General features: G+C 36.0%; 1 protein-coding gene across 7 annotated transcripts in view; it reads left to right on the top strand.

The window, feature by feature from the left end:
* LOC138696372 (mucin-17-like) overlaps positions 1–13,491 on the top strand; it is a 102,854-nt gene that overhangs the window by 46,632 nt on the left and 42,731 nt on the right. For 6 of the 7 annotated variants that reach the window (XM_069821249.1, XM_069821243.1, XM_069821244.1 and 3 more), the window contains one exon: positions 12,313–12,512. In XM_069821249.1, coding sequence (XP_069677350.1) covers positions 12,313–12,512 — 200 coding nt within the window. Of the gene's footprint in view, positions 1–3,220; positions 3,464–12,312; positions 12,513–13,491 lie in introns of those variants that run through there. The other variant, XR_011331364.1, reaches the window with a different exon arrangement.

The following is a 13,491-nucleotide window of genomic DNA, read 5'->3' as shown; positions in this document are numbered from 1 at the left end:
AATTTCGCCATGACCAATAAATTGTTCTGAAATAGACAGGATTCTGGATTATTCAGGTTCCGATTTGAACAGGTTTCACTGTATCTTGCTTAGCTAAGTACAGCAAAATGTCATTGAAATCAAATAAATGTTGTCTGTTTTTGTTAAGAAGATCCTAAGATCGTTGTGTATACTAAAGAATTGTGCTATCACTGATTCTGTAGAATGCTTCATATTTGTCCACTTCGCCATTATATCAATAATGTATGGTCACTAGTTGTAGGTTGAATGTCATCACCCGCAATAATAGCAAATGCACCAACACTTAAACTGTTATACATATTGGCAGTATTAGCTGGTTCTTTATTATTACTTTCACTGTGTTCTACACTTTAGTAAAGGGAACAGATATCTCGCGAACTCATTGTGTTACATGAAGTTAACTGAATGTACTCTTTCTAGAAAATGTTCCAAGCTTGTCCCAATTCTTTCTTACCCATTCTATAAAAAGATAAATTGCATAATGAATGCCTATATTTACATCAACATTGGTTTTTATATTAATTTGAAAATAAGCCTATTATAACTCCTCAGAATTATGCTTTCTTCATACTAATGCTAGAGATAGACAGTAACTTACATCACTTTGACCTGGGGGCAGTGCCCTCCCTTCTGTATCTGTCTGTGCACCAAAGTAGGGATTCCAGATATCCCATTCTACCCAGGATCTTTCTGTTATCGGGAATCTTGTCCAACCAGTAAAGTCCAACCAGGATGTTAAATTTCCCGTTTTCACGAAATGAGAAGAATGTTAAATTTTTTAATTCCCGCCACTCTCCAGGCCTCGCCAAATTTTAATATAATTGCTCCAGTCTGAACTTCGAATCACGTAGTCACTGCCGGCTTGATGCGTGCTCATCTGCTGACACAACTCGCGAATGAAGAAGTGGGAACAAGGTCGTTACCAGTGATCTCAAAATAATATATCCGGAACCACTGATCAGCTCAAATGAATTGAGTCATTCAAAGGAATCGGTCCATTTGCAAATGACTCATCACTACCACTGGCAGCTTCCGCACTTCCATATCTGTCTCACAACCAGTGTTGCATGTTGTTATTTGCAGTTATATTCAGCATTATCCGTGTTATACTGTGCAATCGTGTGCGTTGTTTTTACTGAGGTGTTTAGTTGTCATGATTAATTTGAAACTGCTTTCCTCAGAATGCCAAAGATAAAGTGTAACTTCCCGGAAAATTTTAAAACTCATTACCCATATATTCGAAAATTTGACTGTAAATTCTAAAGTTGATGCATGCTTTGTTTAGCAGTGTTTAGTATCAGAAGGAAGACCTGACATTGAAAACCATGCTAAGTCTCGGAAACACAAAGAAGCAATCACTGCAAAAGCAGCAAGTTAGAAATTAATTATCATCTTTTCATCTTAAAAAAAAAAAAACAGACTTTTGAGGAGGGATGTGACAATGAAGAGTTGGCAGCCCAAGAACTATATTATTTGTATTCCATATAACAATCAAGCATAATCACAGTTTTCAGTCCATGTACTGCTGTGTATACTGTGTATATAAGAACAACATGTAGTTTTTCAATTAGTTGTATGTGCATAATTTTTTATATGTTGCACTAGTCAGTAACTCATTATTAAGATTAGATTAACAAAATTTATCTGCCAAAATTGCTTGTGCCAACTGTATTTAGATGGGAATGTTCGTGTTTTCCTTTGTACTAATATTGTACCTCAAATTAGATCAAAACTGCCTCATTAAAAATCTCTTCATACATTTTAACAATTTTGTATTCAACATTATTAAACATAATGCTCCCTGGTTATACCGCAGATTTTGAAAAGTGGGTTGTGACTGACATTAAAAGACAACCATTCTATTACCTATATCTGAAATTTTCTCCGTTTCATTGATTCTTCCTCTGAATGTACTCCAAGTGTACAGGAATAGGCAAATGATCTTCCCAATTATAAATATATACCACTCATGTTGAATGGGAATTAGATGTACAAAGTGGTGCTGATGGAAAAAGAAATTTTCAATGTTTATGTTGGTCTACCTCATACCCTTAAAATGCACTGTTTGCCACCAGTATGATATAGGACATGTATAGCATTTACTGGTTTGCTGACCGGAAGTGCTTTGAAACTTCCCTCCAGTGCCAAGAGATGGGGCTGTGACTAGTGCCAATCTTTTCATATCACTCATTTTGTACTGTACATATCAAAACAGTTGAGGGGGTCATATGCAAAGGGGTAGAAGAGCCCTTTAGTTACTTTTGAGAAAATGTAATTGAAAATTTTTAAGCTTTTGTAAATTCCGTGAAGTGTTAATTTTAATTTTAAAGTGTGATCTGGTTAAAAGATATATTCCTTTACCATTATTATATGGTCGTTCAAACTTTAACTGCTTGCTCCTGAAAACCTGCAAGAAATGATATACCGGTATCATATTTTGCTTTGGAGAAATTGAATTCTGAATTATTTTAGTGTTATTTGAGATCGTTAATGAGGAAAATAGTTAATGGATTTGAAAAGTTAGTTGAAAGAAAGAATGTCTATAGAATCTGACAAAAAAGCATAATATCGATAACATAGTCCTTACAAGTTACTGTTACATTTTATCTTCAGAGATCACTCAGACTTGCATAAGGCATACATGGCCCTGTCTAAAACAATTCATTGACAGGGAATTCATTGAAACTTCTGTGGTGAAAGTAGCTGGAAAAATGTTCGGAATACTTACATGATTTTAAAATAATTAAACAGCCCAGGCATAGTATTGTCAGGCATTTCAGTCTTTCTGTTTCAAAGATTTGGAAAGAGATTTGGTTCTCAATTTTCAGCTCCAATTAATATCAGTGTAAAATAAGACGTTTTTAAATTAAAATTAAAACTTTACGTAATTTACGAAAGCTTAAACATTTTCAATCACATTTTCTCAAAAGTAACTAAAGAGCACTTATACCCCTATGCTTCTGACTCCCTCGATTGTTTTGATTTGTACGGTAAAGAACGAGTGATACAAAGAGATCAGCCCCATCTCTCAACGTTGAAGGGAAGTTTCGAAGCATTTCCTGTTCGCAAACCACAAATGCTCATCCATGATATGGGAGAAAAAGGTCTGTTATTCGTGTGTAATGGAATTTTCGAAACAAGTTTGCAATAAATCTACTCAGCTTGCATTCAGTTTGTAAGTAGTATTCCGAATTTAAAGAAAGGAGCTTCATCTGTAAGAGAAAGTCAACTGGCCACTCATCAGTAAGCAAGGACACATTGGAGTGAGTCCGTGCAGGCTTCACACACAGCCTCGAAAATCCATCATCAGAGGCAGCATGGAGTTGGGTATCCCACAGAAGACTGTATGGCAGATTCTGTTCAAATGATTGTGCTTTCAACTCTACCGACTACCGGTGATGTTGCAGAATCTTTAGTGTTTAGTGAAGAAGTCACCTTTCAGGTAAGCTTAACAGACATAACGTCAAGATTTTGGGGATAGAAAACTCGCATGCCCACATTTAGCACATAAGTAACTCCCTTAAAGTGAATGTGTTCTGCACAGTAACCCATGAGAAGGTGTATAAGCTTTTTTTTCTTTCATTGAGTTGAGGATCGTGGGAATTCCATGTGTCTAGTCATACAGCAATGGCTTCTGCCATAGCTGGAAGAGGACAATCCTGGTTGCATCTTCCAACAGAACGGCACACCCCCACACTTTCACAGAGAGGTAAGTCACCTCGTCCACTATTGTGCAGTAACAGCATATCTGAAATGAGCAGGCCTAGCTTCAAATTCTGGTTGAGATAAGTTACATGGTTGATGTTTTTCTGGGGTTTCTCCTCACTAACAGCAAGAGCTGGGTAACTTTCGACACTGGACCCTGGACTCATTTCGCTGGCATTCATCACCATCACAGTTGGTATATATTAGGTTTTCCTTTCAATATGATACATACATTAACTGTCGGACTGAATTTGTAAGAAATTTTCTTACGAGTGCTTCACAAAGATATAATTGCTGCAATTGACGGAAGATATGAAATATGAACTAAATATTTTAAGAAAAATGCGTCTTTAACTATAGAGAGACTTGATATTGGAATAGATTTCGAATAATTCAATCCAAAAAAATTAATCATACCTCATTTTTCTACATAGTTACCTAGTAGATTGATGTACTTCTCCCAGCAATACTCCAACATTTCCAGATCTTTCTGGAAGAAGGGTTGTCCAACCTCTGCAAAAAACTGGTTTACGAACTGCATGACTTCATTATTGGATGAAAATTTCTTCCCACGCAGGTGCTCCTTGAGTTTTGGGAATAGCCTTAAGTAGCTGGGTGCCAGATCTGGTGAATAGGGTGGATGGTCCAGCAATTCAAATTCTGCTATTGAAATTGCATCCATTGCATCTAAGGTGACTTGGAGCATTGTCTTGGTGGAAAAGAACCTTTTGCCTCAACTTGGCATGATGTTTCTTCTTGATAGCATCGTGCAATTTTTCAGTTAAATTTGCATAATAAAGGCGTGTTATTATGGCTCCTTTCTGCAAATAATGTGTAAAAAAACATCTTTAGCATTCCAGAAAACAGAGAGCTAAACTTTGCCTGCTGATGGCTATGCCTTGAATATTTTAGGGGTTGGTGAACCCTTATGTTTTCATTCCATACTTTGAATTTTGGTTTCAGGGTCATAGTGGTGAACATGTCTCATTCATAGCCGCAGATCGTTCAAGAATTATTATTATTTTTTTTTTTGCTCTAAAATTAGTTAAATGCTGCTCGCAGAACACTGCTCTTTGTCGTTTTTGCGTTGGCATTAACATTGGAGGCACCCACCTTGTAGTTATTTTTTTCATGCCCAATTCATTTACCAAATATTGTGCACACTTTGGTATGAGAAGCCTGTTGAAGTCAGAGCTCTAACAAATGGGTGAATACCGCCCTTAAAATGAATTTAAAATCGACAGTGCACAATATTTAACATCTGCATTGCAGAACTCCAAAACCATTTCAGTATGTTTCACAACAAGTTAAATTTTATATTGTGTCAGTTTCATTTTATTACAAGGTCTGTACTAGGCAGTAGGTTTCTCTATAATAAAGAATCAAGATAGTATTGTTATAATTCGAACATGCCACAGCACCAAGCACAATGATTACATTGAAGGAGGGATAGGAAGACTATGCCTTAAGTCGATGTAGATTTTGTTACTTTAATAGTGAAAAATTAAAGGAGGGAAAAAGATTATGGATTAAAAAATACTCGAATCTAAATGTTATTTTATTTATTTATTTATTTATTTTTTTTTTTCAAAAAGTTCAAGGGAGTGGTTCAAACCCAGTAACTCCCCCTTGTGTACACTCCTGCTTCTCAACAAACTACGACACTAAAAAAAGACATCACCTCACACCTACATGCATATCAACACCTGTGGAGTAACAGCGCATCTGGCCACGAAATGGCCTGGGTTCGAATCCCGGTCAGGGCAAGTTACCTGGTTGAGGTTTTTTCCAGGGTTTTCCCTCAACCCAATTTGAGCAAATGTTGGGTAACTTTCGGTGCTGGACCCCAGACTCATTTCACAGGGATTATCACCTTCATCCCTTTCAGATGCTATATAACCTGCGATGTTGATACAGCATTGTAAAATAACCTAATAAAAAAAATTAACACAATTTGTTTCTACCTATGGGAAATTCGGAACTCTGAGACAGATTCAACATCCCAGCAGGACATTAACCCTACATGTTCCTGCCATGAAGACTTCCATAGTGTGAAATGTCTTCTGTTTGACTGCCTAATTTTTTAAAATCGAGATATGAACTAAAAACACATCTTCTGGACTATAACTCCAAGCACAGCATTCCACTATATAAAGTGTTCGAAAAATCTTCCTACTACAGAGGATTCATAAATTTGTTGTACTATATCTTTAAAAGACTCTAGAGTAATCGCTCATAATTATTTAAGATGTGTATGCGTGCGCTTTTTTTTTTTGTCTGATGATAATAATATTAAGTAGGATACCTAGATGAAATTCATGTAGGCCTACATATAATTTTACACCACATCCTTAACCTCCTGAGAAATAGTTATGAGGGATGTTAAGTAATTAAGCTTCAACACTTCGTAGATATAGTAAATTAATAAAAATATATTTAGGGCCTGCATGTGGTAATTTTACACTACTTCCTTGATCTCTTGAAAAAATACTTACGAGGGATGTTAAATGCTGGTAAGTTAGTTTCCTAGATGTACAGGGTAGCGCATAAGTCGCCATACAGGTAATTTACATTTATCTACTGACATGTATTACAGAACATACAATGCTTGAATGAGTTCTGCTGTTAAAGAATATGCTCGATGTGACCCCTGTCACACGCCATGCACAGGTTAATCTGGTCCATCCAGTCATCCTGCACTTTTCGGAGGGTGCCCACAGTGATGGCATGACATGCTGCTTCGATGCGCTGTACGAGGTGACCCAAGTTCCTGATTTTCTCTTCGTACACCTTGGATTTGACGTGACCCCACAGATAAAAGTCCATTGGGAGTCAGATCAGGTGAATGCAGTGGCCACTCGATAGGACCAAATACTGTACAATGATAATACCGGAAAGTTCACGGTATAAGTGGCGAATGACTCGCTATCTAGCGGCAAGGATTGCAGGCAGCGAGGATGACGTGACGAATAGCGCGTTGAACTATGATATGAGCTTTGTTCTTCAACAAACATATGATGTCCTAAGGATTATTCTCATTATAGTTGTAGCCTACACAATGTCAGTTAAATACGGAAATGTTTGTTCTATGTTTTGTAAAAACTATGCCTAGCAAAATATGCTAGATCTTTCTTCAGATTTCCAAAAGATAGAGATTGAGAGTATCATGTAAACACCAGTAGAATATTACTTTTCTGTTACAAGATTATTATTATTATTATTATTATTATTATTATTATTATTATTATTATTATTATTGTTGTTGTTGTTGTTGTAACTTTTATACAAAACAAGAATGTAACTTTTATTCAAAACAACAATAATTCCTTTCTACAATTCACTTTAAATGCTCTCGTCAACAATGGGATTTCCACTCCACACAGCAACAGAGTATTCGTTATTGCACTCCAGACGACAATGACAATTTGCTTGGATTATTGAGAACAACAATGAACTGTTAATCTTAACTAATGTTCACAAAGCACTATTTACAAAACAGAACTGTCAGTTCTCAGTTCACAGTTCGTTTGCCTTGGCTAGTTCTTCTAGTTCCGTCACTCGAGTTCACAGTATCTCGAACCCCAGACCTTCAGAGACAGTCCACTGAACTTCGAACTCAGGTCCCCCAACTGCGGTCCACTGCACTCGAACTCAGGACTTCGAACGCTCACACAGCGGCGGACACACTCAAGTCGAACTCCGGTCTCGAAGCTGGCTTCACTACTACACAAGACTGGCTGGCTTGCTGTCCAACGACTATAACAACAACAACTGCTCAAGTTCACTCGCATGTCGTATTTATAACTAAGCCATAGTTTCTGGAGAGTACGATTCGCGATCAATCGACAGATCCCTAGAAGATAGCACCTCTCGAATTCTCTGGATTTCTCCCCTCAGTCACCAGCTGCTTTACTCCCTCCTCACACGTCGTCGCGTCCGCGCCTCCACCTCGTGCCCCCCTCTTACGTCTGTCCCCTCCAGACCCGAGCGGCCGCAGCGAAGAAGGTGGCTGCATTGCTCGTTTTCCTCGTGCACCCCCGACCTCTGTGGAACGCAATCGACTCCCGACTGCCACATTATTATTATTATTATTATTATTATTACTACTGCTTCTACTACCAATACTACAGTTATTTGCTTTTATCTTTTAGTTGTGCCATGCTCATATAGGTAAATAAAAGACAGACGTTAGTTAATGAGAATTAATAGGGCGCGTCAGCTACTATCACTGTTTGCGTCCTTATCTAAACTTCTTTAAAAAACAAAAAACAATATCATAAGCAAAATGCGAGCACTAACTAAAAACACTGTCAACAGTTATAGACGAAACGTTTAAAATTAGAGGGATAGAATATAGCCTATTATGTACAAAAATCACAAAATATATTCACATCACTTTTGATTATCGGATTTCAATAACCATAATTCGAAACATTAGGGATAAGTGAAAATAGAGTGTAATAAATTGGAAATGTATACCGAAGTTTCAAATCAGTCATAGGACTGTTAATTTTTAATACTCTGTTTTTAATAACAGACTGAAGATAATAGTTATTCCTTCACTGAATTTAACAGCTCCTTCTTCCGAAAATATGAGTCAAAATCAAAGCACAATAAAAGAATCGTGAAGGTTCCAAATAAACATATTAGATCTTGTATCGAGGAAGCTGCGGGTTTTCTGATATTAGACAGAAGCAACAGATCATACTCCTCCATCGTATAATTAGATAGTGCATTAGCAATGACATATTCACTGTGTTAACTGAAACAGTTACTAAACGGCATAAATCTACTTTGTTCATATAAAACACAATTTCTTTATAGTTTCTCCGTATAAAAAATTGAAAGTCTTTACTTTTTTATCCAAATAATGTCTTGGGATATGTAACATGAAAATGTGAATTATTGATTTTGTGAAGAAAGTGGACTCATGTTTTTTTTTCATAATAAGTATTCGGACAAATACTTTGCCTAGTCCTATATTTTAAAGGCATTACTAATATTTCACTAAATTAAGATCATTTTTTTACGATGCAAGAAATCCTAAAAGATAAAAACTGGCTGAAGCGGAAATGACAGCTCTAAACACAGCAAGTCCAAATGCCGATTTAATTAAAATTGTTCAAGATGATGAATTCATTAGTCACAAGTGTGCTTAAAAAAAAGGAAATGGGGAAATGATATTCCAGTTACGATAAAAGTTTTGCTGCAACATTCCATTAATGTTCACCTCAAGACGAAAGATTTCTAAGAAGAAAATTATGTTTACCAACAGTTAGATCTCTCAAAAATAGACTTAATGAATTTGGTATAGGCCTGGTATAAATCGCACCATTCTACAATTAATTATTAAAAATAAAATCTGATATTGTACCATTGAATGAAAAGACTGTAACTGTTATTGTTGACGATGAAATGTCTTTGAAGGAAAATATAACTTACAATGCTAAAACAGACACTTTGAGAGATATTGAATTAGGTATACATGGGCATAATAAACAAACTTCAACTGACGTAAAAATTTCAGAAGTGCCATTTGCAAACCAAGCACTGGTTTTCATTATTCGAGGAATGTGCAAAATTTTAAAGCAAACTAGAAGTTATTTTCTATCAAAAGATACAATGCCTGCAGAAATTTTAAAATCACATCTGCTTGATGTAAAAGATAAAATATTCCTAAAGCAACGACTGTGCCAGTATTTTCACCGACAAATATTTCAGTGTGCTAATAAATTGTTACATCAAAAATAAAATGGATAACCATTAGCTAAGAAACGAAATACGCAATGTATGAAAGTTTCTAAATTCATGCACAATTAAATCATAATTACATTTGAAAATACGAGAATTGTTTCATTTCTGTTCCAATAACTTTGTAACTTCTTATTAATTTAAAATGTTGTGAACCTTGTGACTAAATAAAGCTATTGATTTGCATTTTTTATTGACATCAAATGAACACCTCTCCATTTTTCCTCACTAATTTAGCATGCCGCAAGAAGTGTATAAACAATCCAAGCCGCTAGATAGCAGCACAAGTCACTTTTCGCCTCCGCTTGCAATGCTAAACAGGCAAGCTTTCCCGTATTATTGTTATAGAGTATTTGATAGGACCTCATCTCCCAATCCAGTGCCCCGGGAAGTTAATGTCAAGCCACTGTCGCACATCAATCCCAAAGTGTGAAGGGACCCCATCCTGCTAGAAGAAGATGGAGATGGTTCCATCAGGTTTGTCTACCAAGGGTATTACAGAATCTTCCAGCATGCCTTTGTACCTTGCGGCTTTCAGTTTTCTGTGGATGAATATTGATCCGATGATGTCCATGTCTCAAATTCTGCATCACACCATTACCTTTTCACTGCCTGTTGCCTTAATGTCCATGTTCCAATGCGTATTACCCTGATTCCAATATCGCATGTTTTATCTATTGACCTCTTTCAAACTGTCAAATAACTGCCAAACTGGACAACTACAAAAACAAAAAGCAGAATTAAAACCTAGAATATAAACGAATGTAAATGAAAAGGAAACATCGTCTGTTTGGCGACTTATGTGCCACCCTGTTAGTAAATACTTTACAAGGGATGATAAGTTAGTTTCCTAGATCTAGTAAATTGACATAAATGTATATACATAATTATGATAATTTTACACCACATCCTTAACCTCTTTTGAGGTACACTTTCGAGAGATGTTAAGTAAGTTTCCTAAATGTAATAAAGTACTTATGAGAGATGTTAATTTAGTTTCCTAGTAATAGTAAATAAAAGTGTATTTACATATGATAATTTTACACCACTTCCTTACCTTCGTGAAAAATACTTGTGAGGTGGATGTTAAGTAAATAAGTTTCCTAGGTCTAGGAAATTAAGAAAAATGTAATACAAATCTAGCTTTCAGGTAAAGCTCCCTGTGAAGCAGACTTGAATAATTTTAAGGGAAAAATTGTTCTGGGGCTGGGTATCGATCCCAGGACCTCTGGTTGAACGCATCAGCGCTCTTACCAACTGAGCTACCCAGGAACTTCACCCGACACCGTCTCAACTTTTCCCCTTATGTCCACATAACTCGAGTGGGTGAAGTTCCTGGGTAGCTCATTGGTAAGAGCACTGGTGCGTTCAACCAGAGATCCCGGGATCGGTACCCAGCCCTGGAACAATTATTATGTAAGAAAAATGTATTTACATATGACAATTTTACACCATATCCTTAATCTTTTCTACTTCTACTTCTCTGTCTAATTATCTTTAGGAATCAAAACATTTATCCCATCTCCTGCTGCAAAAGGAGTAGAGCTCTGGCTATATAAGAAATATCACTTTGCTTTTGAACTGCTTAGTTTCTCCAACATCAACCTTCCAACTCCTTTTGCAATGCAAGAAGATGAAAGCCACTGAGGGCCAAATCTGGTCTCTATAATGGATGAGCAAGATATTTCCAGTCATTCTTCAATTTTGACATGTAAAGTGAGTCTCAGTGAATGTCCCCGGTGTATCTGTCAACCTATCAGTGGCAGATTCCACCCATTATCACCACTGCTTGCATCTGCGAACTCATAGCACTTTGCTGGAGTAAAACTTACGTTAATATTTTAATAACATTCGAGACTCAGTCTCCTCGCAGTAGCTGCTGAAATTGTTGCCAGTCTTTTGTGATACAAAATTCACATCACATCATTGGCAGAACTGGTTTTGTTAAACCTATTATCGTAACTAAATTTAGTTGTTTTTCTACACGAAACTAGGTGGCCAGAAAATTTACGTCTGAAATTTTCTCTTATTTTGCCACATTATTTCTTTTTCCATAAGTACATTTTCAAAATTGGACATCCCTATTTTATAACTAATCAGTAATCACTAAAGATGTCTATTTGATTATTCTTACGAATTTGTCTCTCCTTATCTGCATGGCTGGTGAATCCCTTAATGCTTAGCTTATTTCATCACTCCTGACTGGTATTTATGTTATCCTTCAGGTATCAGCTCCTTTTGTTTATGCCTCAAGAGAGGGGGAATGAGGAAAATACAGTAATATATTTTACAGATCTGATGATCAACAGAACACAATTATTACCCTTCCTTAATAAAGAGTATTCATGAATGTATCCAGTAAATTTCAACAAAATAAAATTTTGTTTCTGTAAAATTAATAAGAATCTGTTATATTATCCTATTCTTAGCGCAACTGTAGCGCAATCAGCTGATAGTTTTTCGTGAAATGGACTGGGTTTGATCCCCAAAACATTTAGAGATTTATGACTTTTCTCCTAGTATTTTGATTATTCCTGCTATTCTCATTTTATCTCTGCTTCTGTCTGTTGATTCACATTAACCTTTTTCAGTATAAAACAGATTGTTTGATAGAGAGTCGTTTTGTCCATTTCTGGAATGTAACAAACGCGAGAATGACATTTCAAATTCTTGTACTAACTTTCTCCTTCCTAAAGTAACTAATATTTCCATGTCCTTCCACGCACACATGAGAAATTTTAAACACCTTTCATCGAGTCCTCTTATTTGAATTCTGTGTAATTTGGTTGATAAAAATTAATTTAATTTATCTGTGATTTCCTCTCATATTTTAAGACAAGAACTTTAAGAAGGACGACTTAGTATGGGTGCGAAACAAGAAGATTTACTGGCCAGCCGTCATTACTAATGTAAATAAGAAGAACAAGAAAGTGTACGTCAAGACTGTCAACAGTCCTCGGAAGTGCAGGGCCTATAAGATAGGAATGGAAAGAGTCGTGAACTTCGAGGATGGAAAAAGAAACAGAATGTTTTTTGTAAGTAATATTGTGTATTATTTTCACTTGCTTATTTATGGCCAGGATTAGGAAGTTCATGCTTTAAAAACTCTTTAAATATGCGTGTAACTGTAACTTTAAAATGTACAAAATATGCTTAAAATCATGCACTCAAATTTTCCAAATAGGTATAACGATGTAAATTCATGCAAACTTACACTTATTGTTGAAAAGTTGGTGCGTTTATCTCCACATCCATGATAAGGGATGAATCGCAGTTTACCATCTCTCTTTGACGGATTCTCTCCATGGAAAAATTATGCCTGTTTTCTCTCAAGATAATTCTGTATCTTGAAAAACTCCTTTCAAGATAATTCTGTATCTTGAAAAACTCCTTTCAACATCATAGAATGATACTGGTCCATACCAAAAACTGGTAGTTGCTCCACAGAAATATACAGGTCTGTAGTATACCTGAAGATTTTCCTGAAGAATATCTCGTATTTTCCAAAGTTCTTGGTATCCAGCCATCCAGGATTTCGTGAAAGAACATTACCTACGAGTATTTTGTCTTTTCTGTCCTACACAGGCGCATATACTGGTTAAAGGGTTTGGGCTACCGCTGACCCTATTATTACACAAAATATATCTAACAATTACTTTAATTTTAATTACTATGGTAAAACTAATAATACAAAATTATTACATTATGTTATATTATAAACTTTTTCTTTTGTAATTTCCTTGGGCTACCGCCGGTAGCCCGCAAAATACGCCCCTGGTCCTACATTACCCTAATTGACATTAAACTGGATATGGAAGTATCTTAGACATTTAGTGACTGATTTAGGGGAATACCTTCTGTTTCAGACTTTTGATAGCTGAAGAGACAAGGAAATATGCTGTATATAAATTAAAGATTTCCTTCCGTTTTTTCATCTGAGAGAACATTCTAACTTCTGAGCTATTTCAATTGACACAGCATTTCTTAAGTTTAATGATTTTTGTTGGTGTGGGA

The sequence above is a fragment of the Periplaneta americana genome, chromosome 3, assembly GCF_040183065.1.
Source record: "Periplaneta americana isolate PAMFEO1 chromosome 3, P.americana_PAMFEO1_priV1, whole genome shotgun sequence".
NCBI lineage: Eukaryota > Metazoa > Arthropoda > Insecta > Blattodea > Blattidae > Periplaneta > Periplaneta americana.
This window is presented reverse-complemented; position numbering and strand designations above follow the sequence as displayed.